This window comes from Rissa tridactyla, chromosome 2 (genome assembly GCF_028500815.1).
Source record: "Rissa tridactyla isolate bRisTri1 chromosome 2, bRisTri1.patW.cur.20221130, whole genome shotgun sequence".
Lineage (NCBI taxonomy): Eukaryota > Metazoa > Chordata > Aves > Charadriiformes > Laridae > Rissa > Rissa tridactyla.
Window position 1 is genome coordinate 44,174,253 of NC_071467.1, and position 19,299 is coordinate 44,193,551.

Here is a 19,299-nt window from a genome sequence, read left to right on the forward strand (position 1 = left end):
CGCTTTATCTAGTGCAGTACACTTACCTCTAAAAAAAAAATAACTGTGTGATAAAACCCTTTGTAACCCTTCATTAGTTAAATTTGGTTTGATCCCTGATGTCTGTGGGCTCACCTCCCCAAAGGTGAGTGAGGATGTCACAAGAGTAGGAGGATGTGGAGAAAAAGCTGGCTTCCCATCACCAGCGATGACACGGCCCCTGTGAGATACAGCCCTGAGCGTGCTCTGCCTGAGATGACCAGAGAAGGACATGAATGACAGAGTTTTGGGAAAAAGACAGAGTTTGTGGAGAAAAGTCATGTGTCAGACAGATGCAGAATAGTTTAAAACTCTTTAAAATCTAAATTCCCCATTTTCACATATTAGAGGGTATCTCAAATCCTTTTTATTTTTCTCCCACTCTTACTAAGTAAATGTCTCAGTGGTACCTTCTGACAAAGAGTTATACTTGCAAATTCTGTCATAATGTGCACTATTCTCTGGTATAAATTTAAAATTTTGTATTGCTTTTCAATCTCCACCCAGACCACCTGTATGCACTGCTCTCTGAAAGTCGAGAACTCATTCACTAATTATTTGCTTACATATTTATGGCTCTAGGAGGCAAGTTTTTAAACCTGTGGCATTAAAGCTTTCATTAGGTCAACATCTTTTTTTTTTTTGCTAGCTTTTCATTAAGTCTCATTGTCAAAAATTAAAAAATCTGTTTTGGAGAAACAAACTTTTACAAGGTCCCTAGACTGGGAATTTACCGGCCAAAGACAGTCTATCGCTTTCTTTGCCACCAAACCAGAATAAAATTTATACACACTTCAGACTTTGCTCACAGCTTCTTTGTTCAGTAAGAAAAGGGGAAAAAATAGTTCTCTTGCTGTATTCCCAAGGGAATCCCGCTAAGTTAAAGCACATTTTAATCTCTTGAGCCGGCAGCTTTATTAGTAAGCGTTCCTCAACCTTCAGGGAAATCTAATTTCACAAATAGATCAGAGCCACTTCAAACGCAGCTTTCAGTTGCCATCCACCGGGGGACAAACGGGGAGGAGGAAGTTTGTCAGAAAAGACCTTCTTTGAGCCCAAGAGTGATTACCAGAGGTGTCTCCATCGACTGCCACCCACCTAAAGTCGATAGTACTCAAATGAGTACGCCGGTGCGGACTATATAAGAGAAGCGCATGGCCCTGGAGGGCGCATCCCCCCTCTCCGGGCGCAGCACCGACCGCCCCGCTCCGCGTCCGGCGGAGCCTCCGCGGGGACACGGGCTCTCCGGCGACGGCAGAGGACGGCTCTCCCCAGCCCGCACGCACTCAGCGACACTTGTCTCCGCTTGAAGGTAAGCAGCTCCGGGGTCGGGGGGGAGGGGGTGGGGGGGCTTTAGCCTGGAGCGAAGGGGCGTCGCTGTCGCTGCAGCGAAGCCCGCGTCGTGCCCCGATTACTCGCCGGGTTTGCTCTGCGCCCCGGCGGCGGCGGAGGGAAGGGAGAGCCCGGAGCCGTCGGGGAGAGCCGGCTCCCTTGCGGCTCCCATTAACTCTTTCGCCCGAGTAGGATTTTGCAAGGGAGGCCAAGTATAAAACCGTTTGTAAATAACAGAATTTGCCTCCCTCCCGCTTAATCCTAACCGTTGGCTATAATTAGAATCGCTTACTTAGGGGGCATTAAGCACTGCTCTCGAAGCCTCAGCCCCTTGTAATTGTTTTTCCCCTTTACTCCCTTATTTGCAGCAGTTCCCGCTGTAACTCATCCTTAACTGAACTCCGGCCAGTTGCCCGCCCGTACCCTCTGTCCCCGAAAACCTCCGTGGCTACTGCCCGGGCGGGCGGGCCGGCCCGGGGGGGAGCTCCCGACGGAGGCAGGAGGCAACGGCAGGCGCGGGAACGCCGGGGGCACAGGGAGCCCAGCAAATCCCCCGCAAAGCCTTGGACCGCAAATATGCGCGGCGGGGTTAATACCCTTCCCCTAATCCGTGGTCTATAAATGCGACCTCCGGGGAGCCGGGCGAGCGCGGCGGGGCTGCTCGGGGGTCGTCGGGGAGGCGCGGCGGGGACAGCCGGTGGCGGCCCGTCGGGTCTTCCGCCTCGCCTCCGCCGCCGCTCCGCGGGGCTGCGCCCAGGCCGGGGGGTGCGCACCGCCTCCGCGCCCGCGGGAGTGCCCCCCGGGCGCGGCATGGGGGGCGGGCGGGCGGGCTGCGGGCCGGTCCCGGCGCTGACCGCCTTCGCTCTCTGCCTCCTCCCAGCGCCGCAGAGATGCGAGGGGCGAAGAAACGCCAGGCGCTGCCCGCCATCGTGCTCCTGCTGCTGGCCTCGGCCCCGCCGCCGCCGGGCGCCGAGGGAGGGGACGTGCCCGCCGCCGGCGCCGAGGGGGGGGCACTCCTCGACCTCCTCCTCCAAGCCCTGGGCGACGGCGGCCGCCCGCTGCCGCCCCGCCCGCCGCGGCGGGACCGGGTGATCTCCCGGCGGTACAGCAGTGGCGGCGGCGCTCCGCCGCCCGACCCCCGAGCCATCGCCACCGCCGCCGCCGCCCCGCGGACCCCCACGGCCGTCGCCGCCGCCCCGCCGCCCCCACGGCTCTTCGCCGCTGCCCGCCACGGAGGTAAGAGCCACCGCGGTGCCCCGGGGATGCAGCCCCCGCCGGGTCCCGTCCCTGCCGCCTCCTCCAGCGGCCGAGTCCGACGGCGCCGCCGCCGGGGCAGCCCGCCGGAACGGGATGAGCGGAGCGGGGGGTGCCCTCTCCGTCCCTGAGGCGGCAGCCCCCGGGGGTGGTTTCCCCTTTTGCTGGGGTCAAGCCCCGCTGAGGGCAGCGCAGCCCAGCCCCGCTCCCCCGCGGGACCCGGCGTGGCAGGGGACGTGGAGGGGGAGCAGCGCGGTGCCCCGGCTCGGCTCCCCGGCAGGAGTTCAGCCGTGGGGGGGGGGGGTATCCGGGACACAAAGCAGGAGAGGGTCACTCGGGCTTCAGCATCTTTTGCTGGCAGGTCAGTTGTGGCTACAGTTGATCTACAGCCCCTCCGAGCAAGCCTCACGACTTCCCTGCGTTACAGCGCAGCCAGCTCTAAGGAAGCCTGGTTTCTCCCCAAACTTAGGACCGCTCCTCTGATTTGCACAAAGAGGAGAAATGACCGATCTGAGAGACAGATGTCAGAACTTACTCCTTTAAACTTCCTCTTCAACTTGACTGGTTCCCATGTGATGCATTTTTTTAGGTTTGCTGGGGCAGGTGCGGGAGACCCAGGCTGTGCTGGTCATGGGGGCTTGTTTCACCTTCCGGAGGATGCTCAGCCTGGGGCAGGGAGCCGTCTCTCCAGCGTTGGCACGGGTCAGGCCGGGCCATGACAACCAGGAGCAGTTCAGGGCCAAGCACAGCTGCCTGGTGATGTTCACGGGCTGTGCTTAACTAGGAGACCGGGCAGCAGGTCACCTCTGCTGCCAGCTAGTTATGATGCAGAGCCACGCAAAACATTTCCTACTGGAGTGGAGCTGGCTGAGAGGTTTGTGTGAGTTAGTTAGGATAATGCAGTTCAGCAAGAAGGAGATTATAGTGATTGTCCCACTAACTAAGTGGCTTTAGCCCACTAATATTTTTCTCTTGTTGCTTGCCAGAGACCCTGCTGGAGAGAAACAAGATAAGGGGAACTAGGGAAGTTTGGTTTCTTAGGGATTTGTGTCCCTGGAGGGCACCCTTGTGGCTGATGGCTGGTAATAGGTGAAGTTGAGATGCAGCCCTCCCCAAGTCACACTGGTAGAGTTGCTTGTCTCTGTCCAGTGGTCTATTTTAAAGGAAACGAAACCTCATTTCAGAAAAACCTGAAGTTAGGTGACAAGTTCAGAAGTTAGTAGGTGAGTAACTGATTGGTAGGGCACTGCACAGTCTGAGGAAACTGGGTTGAAAAAAAGACAAATCAAGCAAAAAGTAATTAACGTTCTGGCCTTGGAAGCTTCTGCTGAGTGTAATCTGCCCCAGGTACCGAGCAGCCCATCAGTAAGGGGTTGTAGTGTCTCACTGAACTTCCAGATATTCTTGTGTTTTCAGAGCATGAAGTCTCTAGTAGTTAAGGGAAAGCCAGCCCAAACCAAATTGCCACAGATTTGTTTGCTGACAGGAAAAGATGCTGCTGGTTATCAACTGGACTGGTGATGAGTGTTACGTACTGTGTCTTGAATTCTTTATGTCCTGTGAGCAAACCCTCAGTGTACATTTTTCTAGGAAAAAATGTAAAAGGGTCTTTTTAAGCTTTACATATGTCTTCTTTTCAGGAGAATGAAGAGAAGTATAAACTTGAGAGTAGCAGTTACTGGTATCAGGTGGCTTGAGGAAAAAGTCTATTGTGGACAACAGTATCTCCCATTTGAGATGTTTACTCCTAACTAAATAATCGTATTGAGCTATAAAATATAAAGCATAAATATTTCATAATATTTATATAACATTGAAGGGGAATTTTCGTTAATTCATCAGTATTAAACATAGTAAAGCTTGTTTTCTATTCATTGTTAGTTTTAGTAACTGTATTGTATACAGAAAGGTCTAAGGATGCTGAACATCCTTACAGAAGTTCTCCAGTTGTCCCTGGTGTAGGTGCAGTGTCCTGGGGGCAGCCACAGAGGCAGCTTTCTCTCCAGCCTAGAAAGGGCATATCTCCAGTTTAAATAATAGTCAAGTTTTCATATTCACTCAATTTTCTAAGAACAAACAGCAAGAATAGAAATTAGTACCCGTTGTGATGGCGTGTGTTTGTTTTTTGGGATAGTGAACTGTGACAAAGCTTTTCTTACAAGTCATCAACCCTTTTCTTTTAACTCCTGTCACCAACACATTAACAGCAGCTTTTTGCTCCGGCTGGTAGTACCTGAGTGTCAGCTGAAGAGAATGGCTCATCTTCCCATCAGTCAGGAAAGGCGTTGCATTCAGCTCAAGCATTTAAAATGAGTTATATATTTGGATTATCTGTTATTGCTGAAAATCAAAGTCAAGTGTCTGATTTAAGAGAATATTGAGCAGCTCAATTGCTTCTTTTGTTTGAAACAAAATGCATCCAGAGCAGTGCCGAATCCAGAACAGAGCACGCAAGAAGCATCACTTCTGTGTGTTTTCTCTTTTTCTGAGGATGCTGCTTTGTATTATCAACCAGCTGAATAGCAGGAGGGCTGAAATGTGCTTCCCCTCCTGTTCTTCTCTCTTGCCCTCACTGTCGGAACTGGTTCCATCTTTAGTCTAAGCACATGATGAGCTAATTCAACACACCGAGCAGCACCTCCACACAGACCTTTATGTTATTTTATATCATCTGGGGGCTTGGTTAGCTGTTTGCGTAGTGAGGAGAGCTGGCATGGAGTGCCACCGGCTGAATTTTAGGAGCAGCACAAGGCAGGTGGCTGGAGCACATGACCAGGGGTGAGTTTTGAGAGGAGATGAGACCTCCTCCTCACTGCAGTGGGGACCTGCTCATTTATCTCAGGCCATAACGAAAAGGCACAGCATCATAGCGTGTCTTCAGTGAGGCTGGAAAAAGAAAGGTGAGACACTAACTGTCAGATACCCTACATGTACCGCTCGGTATGAGCACGTAGATAAGATGTAAAAGCAAGAGCAGTTGGTCTGTGGTGCTCCATCTGAATGTGGCTTCCAGGCGATTCAAGGGCATGTCCTGGGCTAGAGCTGTGTGATGGGAATAGCAGCTGTGCTCTACTTCAGGTGGGTTCATTGCGGGGGCAAAGGGGCACGGCAGCACTGAAACAGTATGGACACTCAAACCTGCCCTGCCGTGTTGGGGCAGTGAACTGCCATGACCATGCCATAAATTACTCTTTACGTCTTTTTTTCCCCCTTAATAATCAGGGATATATTCCATGTCGTGTGCTTCTCGACCATATGAGGATTGGTATCATGTATTGTGTAGGACCCAGAAGGACACCCACATATGCAATAAAGATACCAGTTTCACCATCACTTTAGCTGTCTTAACTTCTTATCTCTTTTATCCCTACATGTTCAAAAGTCTTACCTCACACTGATCTGTCCCTGTTTTTCTTGGTGACCTGATTAATGAGAGTGAGCATTTACTCTGAAGAGTGTATTCAGAAGACATAATGTATTCCAACTAACCAAAAAGCAATCTTCATCTTTTGCTGGGATTTCTGGTAGGATGTCACTAAAAATACAAGTTGTTGCTTTGAATTATGGTATCTAGTGGGATTAAATTTTCTGTCACAACATCCTTTACTTGCCTGATTTCCTTGAAGTTTCTATGTTTGAATGTGGGGGTTTTTTGCACGAAGAAGTGTCTCATAAATTTTTTAAGCTTAGTTGTGAAAGCTCCTCAATGGGCAGTCTTTTTCATAACTATCCCCTGTTTCTGATGTGTAACTGTGGTCAGGTGTTTTTTTTTAGTAAGAACCCAGATACGTGTTTTCACAAAGAGAGGATTCAGCATCAGGTTATTTTTGAATGTCACGTTGGGGGAACTAGAATAGTTCATTATTCTTTTCAGATTTTCTTTGTTACCTTTATCCAAACACTTTCCGCTGAACCAAAATAGCTTCCATGTAATTAGATTAAAAGAATTCTTGAGAAATAAAAAAGTCTGCATTAACTGTTCTTTCCTTACATATTTCCCATGATAGTGGAGAAATAAGCTATCTAAACTTACCAGGGGTAGGGGGCTGAAATTTGTCTTTGTGCTGGGAGACCAGCAAGGCATTTTAAAACATTTTGATTAGTTATTTTTCGAGCATGAAGGAATGAAGATAAATATTGCTCTCAATTTGGCAGTATGTTCAAATTAGCCTCCTGAGCATATCTACTTCAGATTTAGAATAACATATCAGATGAGAGAATTTGGCCCTCAAACTATTTAAACTTTGAGGTTAAACCTGAGAGTTCAGTTTTATGCCAAAATTTCTTATACGTGAGCAGAAGAAAACTGTAAGTTGTCCCAAGACATGGTGCTAATTTAACCATTGTTCATAATGAGCTAGATTTGAAAGATAAGTTTGAGGTTTATTTTAGTTTATGGTTGAATAAAAAACTTGTAACCTTTTGTAAGGCATAAGAAAAGTTTTGTTCTTTTTACTTGCTTAAAAAATATCCTGTAAGTGCAGTGATAGCTACAGCTGCAAGTCCCTAATTCTGCAAGACGCGCTGTGCCTAATACTAAACTACTGCAGTGAATGTAATTACAGATCTGGAGTGAAAAAAGACCATTGAAGAATGTAAACCTTGCATCTAGGAAATTAAAATGTATGGTACGGCATAACACAGAGTTCTTTGTGTTATGTACTACTTATTACATAAGTAGTACTTACGTTTTGTCCAATTATTATTCCTATTAATAAAATATTATTATTATTTTTTTAAAATATATTGTGTTAATAGGAATTGCCGGGCATTCGGGAGGCTTAAAAGAAGATGAAAGTTAATAAAAATGACATTCTCCAAAATCACATGTTTACCAAAACAGACCAGTACAGACATTACCTCAGAAACTGAAATGGATTTAAAAGAAGAGTAACCGCTACATTAAAAAATCAAATTAAATTTTGTTGGCTAATAGTAATTATTCCTGATTCCACATCTGAAGTTTTTAATAAATCATTTTTACAGTGGAGTTGGTGGATAGGCTTTTCTGGAACCGAACCAGGCAAATATATTCTGCTTTCAGATGTTTAATATCATCCTTATTCCAAATGGTTAAGGGACTTAGTTTTCTTTATTTTTATTGAGATGGACATGATAGGCAAATAAATTATAACACTGCATATTCAAGACCTAGTAGTCAAAAGAAAGTATTTTCTCATAAATTAACACATTAATGAATCATTAGGTATTATTCCTCTTGGCAAACTTCTATACGGCAGTCTCCATGGAAGGGTGCCACTATCTTGGGTACTGGAAGCAGTATAGATGCCACAGGGCAACGTGCTGCCCAGGCCAATGGTTTCTGAGCCAAGATCAGAGGGGCTGCAAGGATGTCACCACACCATGATGCAGAAATGTGAACAGTCCCGGTGTGTTCAGTGGAAATAACCATTGTCTCTGTGCATACCAAGATTGTCTGTCAATTCTACCCCAAAAATACAAGTAGGCAGGACAGATTTTTTGTTACATAGTGTTTTATTTGGGTGAGGAGAAAGAATTACTTTTCATTAAATATATTGATAACATTTTGATCTCAAAGCCATCCTCAAATTTTCCTTGATAAATTCTCCTAAACGAGTTGATACTGGCCACTTTTTAATGACCCATTACTTACTCTTTCCTGTAATAAATATATAGTTCCACACACCAATAGGTTTAATGCTGACAAGTGCATATTTGTAACTGTATTTGTATTCGCAAGCATTTTGTTTTTTCCACCATTTTTGCTATTTTTAATGAGATGAGCCTTGACTTTACTGCCTTTCATTCAGGTCGGCTGTTATTTATCACCAGCATTTCCTTCCGCAAAGTGTTACCTTTGTACTAGCTCCCCAAACTGTAAGATGTCCGTGTTCTCAGTGTCTCTAGTTTGCATGCTGACTTTCTTATTTTCTAATTTAACTAAGTCCCAAATGCTGCAGAAAGTCTGTATTCCTTCAGCCTTCAATTCTGCGCAAGTGCTTGGATCTATCGTTGTGTCCCGCTCCTTCGTGGTTACGATGCCTTTAGGACCCGCAACCCTGCTGATAAGTTTCTTTCCTTGACTGCTTGGGTTTTTAGGTGTATTGTGCAATATGCCTTGTAAAAGCAGTATCGTGTGTTTGGCAAACATCAATTCCAGGCAGTAGAGCTAGGCCACTGAACAGAAGACATCTGAAATCTAGAGTATGCCAGAAATCTTCTGTGCAGCGGAGAATGTCAAGTCCGTGAACCAGCCATGACAGCTGATGAGTGAGCGAGCAAAGACAAAACACAGTTGTTACGCGTATGGAGGTTTAAAATACAATGAAGTCCATCAGAGTAGTCCTTCAAATGAAATGATGACACTGGCTCTCCAAGGGGCTCTGCTCTTACTTCATTAATCACAAACTGAGGGTGCTCGATACCTTACAGAATCGACCTGACGTTGCGCACTGTCAGGGCACATGAAGGGAGGGACCTTGTGGAACTGCAGCGCGCTGGGCAGCGAGCGTTTCAGGTAGCATATCTGCCAGGAGCAAGATACGATGTCAGCGTATGGAAAAGCTTTTTTTTATTGAGCTATTGCGTATAAAAAGCCAGCGACTTCTTCTTTATTCAATGTGGGGAGATCGTCTGGTTTTTCTTTTAGTTCTATTTCATATTTTGAAAAAAATGCATTTAGCGTGACAGAAGACACAATTACTCACGTACACTCCTAGCCCCAGAAAAGTGAATGTCAAAATTTTCACTGAATTATGCCGGAATTGGGTTGGGCCTGCAGTACACCAAGACTCCTCCAATATGAAGGGAAGCGAATAACAAGTAAAACAGAAATGTCACTTCAAAGTAGATCCAAGTGCATTACTGTAGCCCAGGAACTATAGCACACATTTCCAATTAGTCTGGCTCGGCCCTGAGCCTGTGAGCAAACTGAAGTGTCGGTGTATTTTTTTCTTTACTGTAGACATGAAGATTGGATTTTCAATCAAGAAAGAATTGTAGGTCTCTGTGTTTCACTGGTTTGTTATTATTTCAGGTGTTAATCGGTTACGGAAAGCCTACAAGAAGTGGGGGAACAGTAGCACGTCGGCGTAAGGCTTTGCAATATGTTTATTGTTTGGTAGGTAGGCTTTAGCCTTGAAAACACACTGCTTCATGTCTGGACATTATTTTGATTTTTAAATATGTACGTATCCAGGGAGAAAGATTTAAAAAGATGAGAAGTGTAACTATACATACATACATATGTATATAGGCACGCAGACTCATATTTTAATTAATGGGTTTTGAGGACAATTTGAAGGAGAATGATGCAATGTTTTGGACCTACACGTGATTTGAAAGTCACAAAGTTGGCTTCTAAATGTAGACTGTATTTTCCGAAGTGCTTAAAACAGTGTAAAAATCAGCACATAGTAGTAGCCGCTGTGCAAAGCTGTAAGGAAAACCTCAAAATCAATGAGGGACCCAAGGAAGATGCACCATCTGGGAAAATAGCCATTGGAAGGCTGCAGAGAGAGGGGGAGGCTGGTTCCATGTCCAAAATATATGTAGTGCCACTGTCCGCTTTGGGATTGTTTTATTCTTCAAGATGACCTCTCCAAGTGACCTGAAAGTAATTTGTAGGAAGGGGAAAATATCCCCCTTATTAACACTTACCTGTTTTCTAGAAACTAAAATTTTCAGTGGTGTTTATCTAGTACTTTTCAGGAAAGTAAAAAAAATAAATTACTAAAGGTGAGCAAATCCCATGTTAGTATTTTGTAAGGCTTGTTTTAAAACATACCAAATAAGTGCACTTTAATAGCCATAGTAAATATCTACTTTTTCAGGAAAAGCATATCAAAATACATTTGATAATTTGTTGCTTAAATTTGGTTTTGATGATGAGGGAGAGTATTAAAACAGACTGTCGGAAAATAATGTAACGATTTGTGAATGTGTGCACACATGAGCAGTGTTACACAGAGTGAGACAGATTTTTTTTTAGTTGGAAAAAAATGTGTTTTCTGGGACTTTTTGTTTGTTTGTTTTACACTTAAGCGATTGCACGTACTCTCTGCCCAGGACACCACAACCAAAACTTAACTCTGGTGAAGAAAATACGTCAAAATGAAACTTGCAAAATGACCAGAAATCAGGAGGTGGCAAGCATTTTGCTAGAAAAAGTGCAGCTGATCTCTTGCGTTAGCCTCAGATGATGGCTTGGCTTTTCTATTCGATTTAAGGATGACTGCATCATTTTGTCACTTGTGAATTAGAGGTTACGACTTAGTGGAAGTCCTACAGGCTATTCATTTGTGGTTTGGGCATTTTTAATGTCGGTCAATTGGAAAACAGTTGCTCCAGTGAGATAATTGATTGAATATTGATTACACACTGAGGGTGCAACTCTTCATCTCGAGGGTATAAACAAGATTTAACACATGAAGGATCCAATTATTTGATTGGTTAGTGGCCATTTTTATATTCTTCTATGTTTTATTATGTCTGCTGGGCAAAAAATCATTGATGTGCAATGGTCTACTGATTTTACTAAAACGGTGCATAAAAATGTGTTTGTTTAATACAGGCTTTAACACCAGTGGAAAATACTGCTTGGAGTTACTTTTTAATCCTAATGTTTTGTTTTTAAAAACACAATTACAATGGTTATGTAATCAAACCAAAACCATTTATGGTAGAGGCACAACTTTGTATACTAAGAATATTTAAACTTTTTTTTGAAGGTTTTTTTTTTAAGTCTATTAGGTCTTTCTTTGTCAATTCAATTACATTGGTTAGATTGCATTTTCGTACATGTTCTCTTACTACGTGATTTGAAATCTGTGTCTTTGGCTTGAAGAAAAACATTTAAAGTTGCATCATAAAAGCAACTATGGTCATGCTCCTTGCAGATTTTGGACAACTTCAGGAGTAACATGCCACAAATCTAATTAAGGCTTTGCTACCTAAATGGTGTTTTCCTTTTCACTTGAGCAGGTGAAAAGTAAAAGGTGAAAAGCAAAATAAAACTCTACTGGAAAAGAGTCAGACACCTTTTTTTTCCTTAATCCTTACTGTTTACGATATCAAGATGTATGTGATGTATTTCAGTAGAAGGAACCTTTGAAATGAAATGTTAGGAAATGCATTATCCTTAGCATATGTGGCAGTACTGGGTGTATGCACTAAATTAGTAAAACCCTTAAATCCCATTGGAGTAGACTAGCTGAGGAGATAGCTGTTATGTTATTACTGTAATCATGATAGAGTAATTACTTCTTCCTTGTCTGTTAATGGCATAACATGCCTAACACGTGAGAGACTTCTATTTTGTACCTGAAATTTTAATTTAGGAAATTTAGGAAAAATATTTTCAGGACTCATCTTTTACACAGTGGGCGAAGACTTACAGCCAAAATATACCAATATGAGGATTTCTTGTGGTCTCCAGAGAAATCTTCTGGGTCAGAAGACACCTAGAGCAGGCTAATCGCTTCCATTTTATGCTGTGAACCTAATGTTTGAATGGACCTGTTGGTCAGTAATAATTTAGCAAGATAACCCATACAATTTGTGCTTCCCATTATTATACGATCAAATCCCAAGTTTGCATGTAAAGTTAATATACACAGACTTCCCCCCTTCATTCAGTAACAAGCCACTTTTCCAGATGCCAGGCAATTATCAGACTTTCAGAAAAGGGTTTACTACAAAATGAATCATTTGTGTGGATAAGACCTGCACAGGTACAGCAAATTTAACACCCAGCTGTACTGCTCACGAACACAGTAACTCTACATCACCTGCGTGATGGAGTCACTCCACGTGTATATGTGTGATACAGCTGCATGGGACTATAGGGCGCCCCTTATCTAAGCTGCCCAGGCTTTCAAAATCCTTGAAACAGAGCCAAGCTGCACATTTATACTGAAGTCCGCTGACCCAGAACTGAGCAGCACCTCCAGAAAACACTTAATTCTCCTTCTTTACTTTTGTCTGGGATAGCTGTTCCTTTCCTGTCAGAGTAAGGAGTGAAACAAGGAGTAAATCTGGAGATTAAATAATACTAATGAGATAGGTGTTATCTCAGAATAGATAGAAAAACTCTTGAATATCTTGGGTAACAGTTCCTTTTCTCTGCAGTTACACTTCCATCAGAGTAACAGAATATTGTAACAGTGAAATCAGTATTAAAAACCAGAGAAACATTAAACTTGTTCAGTCCCAGGATCTGGAAAGTGTTTTCTGTTTTTTAAGGCCATCGCTTTCTGCTCAGCACGTTTTGTCCCTCTGAAATGTATGGTTTGCATGCATTTTACACCTGCTTATGATCCTCAAAGATAAGACCTCTGATATCAGTAAGTCTAAACAGCTCACTACGTTTGATGCATTTATATGTACCACTCAAATAAAATATTTTTATCCCAGGTATCGTTTAGAAGATATCTCCTTATGTAGCTGTGATAAGGTAAAATGACCTTAGCCTGAGTATAAACATGGTATATGTTCACTGGGAACACCTTTAATATAGCAGTTTAAAATAAAGTACTTAAAAGGGAGAAACCGTGGATTACTAATGTATTATGATAGGTCTGAATCTGTTCTAATTCAGAAAGAAATAGAAACATTTCTAAAATAAGCACAGGAAATGTAAAGTACAGTTAAACATTACCATTTGCACAGCAATCAACCTGGACCCTATTCATATTTCAAAAAGATCAGGGTCTAATTAAGCTCTGGCAAACTCAATTCTGTTTCCTTTCACTCCGACAGAGTTTGCCTGTTTGTCAGTGCAGAGTTTGGCTTGTATGCAGTTAAGCACATGTCATCAGCTTTCATTCAGATGATTCACTAGTTCATATATTGCTTTTGATGTATTGCAGCTGTTCTTGTGTTTAATTTATGCAAATATTCTAGAACCTACATTTATTAGCAGCCGTGATAGCTAAAACAGAATACTTGCATAGAGTGCTGCAGAATTGCAAGACGTGAATTTCCTCTTCGTATTTATCAATGTGTAGTCTTTTTATCTCATTCTAAGAGTGGTTCTGCCTTCAGTCAAGAGCTCTCCAATAACTTTCCAGGCATAATTTGGGGTCTCTGGATTCAGCTGAAATATGTGTCTCGATAGTTTAGTGATTTCAAATAGCTGATAGAAGAATGAATGGAAATTTTTATCTGTTACAGAAAAAAAAAAAGGAATAGGAAAAGACAGCTTCACTAAATTAATGCATAGTTTGACCAGTCTTACCTATATGTCTCAATATTTTCAGTGCATTATCCTTTCATAGTTTAATGAACAATTAGTATAGTAATACATCTTTGCTCTTGGAAAGAGTGAAGTACATATTCACAGCATAGTATTCAAAATAGCAAAGGTTTCATAATGACATACATTTGAATTGCTTGAGGGATATCCTTACCTGCTTGTTAGAATCTCTTTGAAAAAAAAGGGAGCCCTTTTGCATAAACTCATACATCAGATCTGTAATTGTTTTCATATTTTTACTTCTACTTTTCAAAACAGATAACGTGTTTCGGTGTTTTCCACCGAAAGACAGAGGAGAAAAGAAGGAAAAGGGCACTTTTCAGTTATGCACACAGGGCTTATCTGTATGTGTATGGTGCTGTTCAAGAGGCTTGCAATGCAAAGTACAGTTGCTAAATTCTTTATAACATTTATTTTTCAAATGTAAAAATTGTCAGAATATGTTAATCTGCATGTATATCCATTCCAGTTCTGTTTTCTAGAGTGATCACTAATAGTAATAGCAGAAAAGTAATTATGTACACTACGTTTGGCTTATTTCTTGATCCCACAGCATTTTCTGGTGGAAACAGGGATTTACAGAGAGGAATATAAAAAAAATCCATGCTTCTTAATGTTCTTTTGCCAAACAAATGTAAAGGTCTCCACAGGCAAGGATTAGCTAATACAAATATGCTTTCTGAGCAGCTATTGAAGAATTACTAATAAACATCATTATAGCTGAGTTCAAGATATTCAACCTTGTAAATGTATCCTGTTATAATTTCATTATGGTTGGCTGAAGCCCTAGGAGAAGCCAACGTTTCAACCTCTTTGTTCAAGTCTTAATGAATTATTGGAAAGTGGCTGATTAGAAAGCATTGAATCAGAAGGGGCTGATGCATTTTGAATGTTACTGTCTTTGATGTTGTTTACCTCCCAAGCTGACTCATTTCCTTGGCCAGAAATCTTGGTACACGAAGCTGTGAGCCTACTTTGCTGGGCCATTGTATCCCAGTGCATGTCTGGAAGTCAAATGTGGTAGGTAGCTGCTCAGTGAACGTTGTAAGCGTTCATTGAAGGTCACACCTTTGAATGGGTTTCTGCCCAGAAATGGGGCACAACTGTATTGTAGCTAAAGGGGATACAATGAAAAAAGCGGGACACCCAAGGAGAAGTTTAGTTTCTCCTTAGACTTTACACGCTTTCCATATTTACTCCCCTGCTTTTTTTCTGTTTGGTGGATCTGCTTGCTTCCTGCTTCCAGTTGCTTCTGGACTCAAGGCCTCTTCAGCGGTCCAAGGCAGAGTCTACACTGTAATGTGAATATATCTGTTTGTGACGCTCAGGCCACTGCACGCTGCTGGGTAGGAGCTTGGGCCTACACTATGTATCAGCATACACTTGAGCTTTCTCTTCCAGAGAGCTCCAGATTTCGGCTAATGAAACGCGCACAGGCATAAGGGATTAGGATGCAAGTGCATTTTCTCTTGAGGCTGGAGTCAGATCCTTGGCTAATTCCTTGACAATGTAAACATATTCAAGGAGGTGGATGAAGTTTGAGTAATTGGTGCTCTCTTCACAGTGGCTTAGCGTTGTGCCACTGCTTCCCACAGCGTATTTATGAGGCAGTCCCTCTGTGAGGATTCACATTTCCCAGCAGATCAGTTCCACAATGGAACATTGCCTAAAGTAAACTCAAATAAGAGCAGCGATAAACTGCATCCTGATTTTTTCATCTCCATTAAACTAATCTCATTTATAGATCTTTTCATTGGGTACATCACCTAAAATAGTGTAAAAGGAGCAGCCGTTAACCACAAGGTTCCCCACTCAGGCAACCGTCGACAAACACTCTGATCAAACTGTGTGTTTTCTTCAGCTGAAGCTGTCTTCGGGGTACCCCTTAACACAGGCTCTGCTCTCTTGGGGTGGAGAGGGGGGTTTAAGAAGTTGGCTTGCTTGGATTGAAGGTCTTTTCTTTAAGGATGACCTTGCAATATGATTACCTTCTTAAGCATGGCCTGCGCAGATAGGAGTGACCTATAGTTTAAGGGTTGAGAGCTTCTGAGATGTCTCATTGGTAACATGCCTTGGAGAGACCCTCAATTGTGTATTTTCTGAAATACTGCAGAAGGAGCATCGTAGCAGACTGTGTTTTCCCTTTAGTTACGAAAGTACCTGGATTATTTAAAATTAACTGGATAGCTTTAATTTGAAGAGGCAAGTATGCAGACTAAGAATATCTGAAACACGGTAATGAGGGCAGTAGCCTGTCCTCTTTGCTCTTTCGCATAAGATGGCGAAGGTTCAGAGGGTGCAAAGGAGGAAGAAATATCATGAAAGTTGGTTTTACCAGACAGGTAAGGCCTTATTCACGCTGGGAGAATCTCCAGCTGGGAAAATCCATGGTTGTTATAGCCTTTGTGCCACCAGAATAGAAAAAAGGGTTGGCTCAGGGAAGAGAATCTGGCTCAAAGAACTTAAAATAAATATCAGATGTCAGAGCTGTGACTTAATTGTTTAGCTAAGTAGATCATGTGAATTACACGCAGATTGAGGACCTGTTTTTGCTTCTATTGAAATCAAGGAGAACAGAATCAGGCCATACTCTCCTTCCAGTGTCTTTCAGCCCTCAAGACTGTGTTATTTGAGAGTACGACAGCTCCTAGAATCATTTCTTGTACCAGTTGGGAATCTGGAGAAGTGCTAGTATACAACCGCTTTGTGTTTTATTACTGTAGGCATAAGCTAAGACTCTAAACAGAATGCATTCCCTTAGTTGTTCTTGGTTTTTATTTCAAACTTTGACACTCAAACAATGGCTTCTGTGACTCTAACCATGGAAATTGGAATTGCAGGTTCAGACAGTGGTTTCTGACGGTAGCCAATTTCAAAGAGATACCTCGAGAGGTACATGTATTTTCCTCCTTTTAATGCAATCTCAGATTACAGCTCTGACAGTCTCAGAATTAGACGTATGCCCCAACTCAAAGACATTAGCTTATAAATATCCTATTGAGAAACTGTAGTTCTGAAAGTCTTATAACTTTATAGCAAAAATTTATTTTTTTCTTCCTTAATGAACATATAAGAGATGTTTGTTACCTTTATGAATAAAAGGAAATAAAACTTTTTTTTCTCTTATCGTTACACTATTTCATGTTTCCTTTAGCATTTTAGAATTCTTTATTAAATAAAAACCCACCATGTTTAGTCATGAAAGCTTTGCAGGAGTGAGGAAACTACCAAAAGAAAGGCAGTGGCAGTTGAAAACTTGAAAGGATTGTTTAGTTATAACCAAAATTGAATTACCTGGAGCTGACTGACAATCTTACATTCAGGAAGAAGGGAAAGATTTTGGGAGGAGGCTTCACATGTGCAATTGAAAGTACATTTTTCCTTTACCTGGCTAAGAGCCTTCACATGGTTCTACTGACAGAATGAAATATTGGTAGACAGGTGACAGAAAGAAAAATGTTTGGAAAGACCTAAAGCCAATTTGCAGACTGACATGAATTTCTACAAATTCTGGCTGGATGATGAATGACTGTTGGTACAGCATGTAACTGATGACATTATAAATGAACGGAGCAAAGAGAAATTACTTAGTATCATATTTCTGAACATACTTGGAAGATACTGTGGGGAATATTCTGATTTAGAATAATTAATTGCTGGTTTCTGCACTCGCACCACAGAGGGCATCAGATGGTGGCAAGCATCTCTGTCCCCTGGCCAGCCAGGTTCAGCCTCTCCAAGCTCATGGTGATGATAATACATGGTGATGATAATTGCAGTCTTTAAGCAGCAACAAGGTGTGATTTCTTTTTCTGAGAAATGAAGGTACAGTGTCTGAGCACTCAGCGAGCAATTACTTTCCCTTCACAAATGAGTTAAGCAAAGAAAAATCAAAGTTTGAGGGGGAGAGGAGGAATATAATATTACCAATGTTGAAAAATCTGAACAGTTCACAGCAGGCAAAACTATCCTTGCCATCCCCTGTCCGCTTATCCTGACACTTCAGACGTGATTAAATGCTTCTTCTGTAGCTCGAGTGAGTTAGCTCCCTCCAGCCTCAGGTTATATCCTTCCCACAGCTCAGTGCCCAGGCTCGTAGGAGCCAGCTCTAGGGATAATCTGTTGCCCTTAAGAGGGTGTTGAACTTAAGGCTGGCAGCCCCTTTCAGGCTGTAAATAGTCATTGCTCTGCTGAGGTAGGAAGGCCTCCCTGGAATTACTGTTCGTGCCGTTAGTTGTCTTCATAGCAACGATCACTGCTAGCTATTCCTGTCACTCTCTGTTCCCACTCACAGCTCGGCGGAGACCAGCCAAGGCAAGGAGGCCAAGCAGAGCGCAAGGGAAGGGAGAAGGCAAAGTGCAATGGCTGGGCAAGAGTAGGGCATGGGCAGGGAAGAGTAAGGACAGCGTCTGGCTGGGTCCTTCCTGTGGATGTGAACAGGTCTTTGTCACCCTCCCACGACTGCAAGTCAACCTTTTCTGCTGGTAGGACTACTGGAGGGACTTAGTTAAAAATAGTTTTTCTTCCATAGCTTCTGAGAATTGACTATGTATGGTTGAAGGTAGGAATGATAAGTAGGTGTTCTTCTTCTGTGCCTTGTAACCTGTGTAGGTCCTCCAGGTGATACAAGATGAACACCAAATGCTTCCATGCCTGTTTCTCCTACTTTTGTTCTCTTACTCCTGGATGTGTTTTCCAGCCTCCTCCCTTCTACTGTCACAGGTGCTTTCCCTTTTGTATGATGCAGTAATGTGGATCGCAGGGAGTAGGAAACTGAGACAACATGAGCAGTTGAGTTGTCTCAAAGATGTTCCTGTAAATTCAAGTCAGAAAGTTTGGTTATAAAGGTAAGAACTTCCATATCCTTCCCAACTAGCAGCATAATAAAATGAAAAGGAGCAAACTCAAGTAAAATTAATTTCTATCTGCTTTGTTCGCTCTTACTGTTTTAGTTATGTGAAAGTTTATGTTGAAGGACTAATTTAATCTGAAGCATAAAAACTCAAAATTTCTCTCAGAGGACTTTGTGTAACTTTACTTTCCTTCACTTGCATGAAAGAAGGCAGGCCTCCCACAGATTGTGCTTGGGAGGGACTCTGGTGGCAAGAGTGCCATGATACTGGCCGTAATAGCACAGGACCTTTGGGTGCTCTGCTTTCATTATGCCCCGTGAGATCCAGTGGAAAGGTACAAGGATTATGGGACTAAAGGTCTCTCTTAAAAAAGAGGGCAAACTTCACTTTCATTCACTTTCTACCACAGATGAATGGAGAGAATACTGCAGCAGTAAAGAAAATTTTGAATACAAAAGGGCGCATAACACCTTCTGAGGCCACATCACAATAGTGATTCTGGCATTTTGGAAAGAGAAACTTGAAAAAAGCAGACTGTTTTAAAAGTTATCCGTCACACGATGTACGCCGCAGTTTAGTTACTTTCATGAGAACAGCAATGTTTTA

At 42.8% G+C, this 19,299-nt stretch overlaps 1 protein-coding gene across 1 annotated transcript in view; it reads left to right on the forward strand.

Moving 5' to 3' along the window:
• The first annotated feature begins 2,240 nt into the window (after window positions 1–2,240).
• ALKAL1 (ALK and LTK ligand 1) overlaps window positions 2,241–19,299 on the forward strand; it is a 33,637-nt gene continuing 16,578 nt past the window's right edge. Inside the window, exon 1 of the mRNA XM_054189565.1 lies at window positions 2,241–2,586. Within this exon, the coding sequence (XP_054045540.1) occupies window positions 2,241–2,586 (346 nt within the window). The remainder of the gene's footprint in view (window positions 2,587–19,299) is intronic.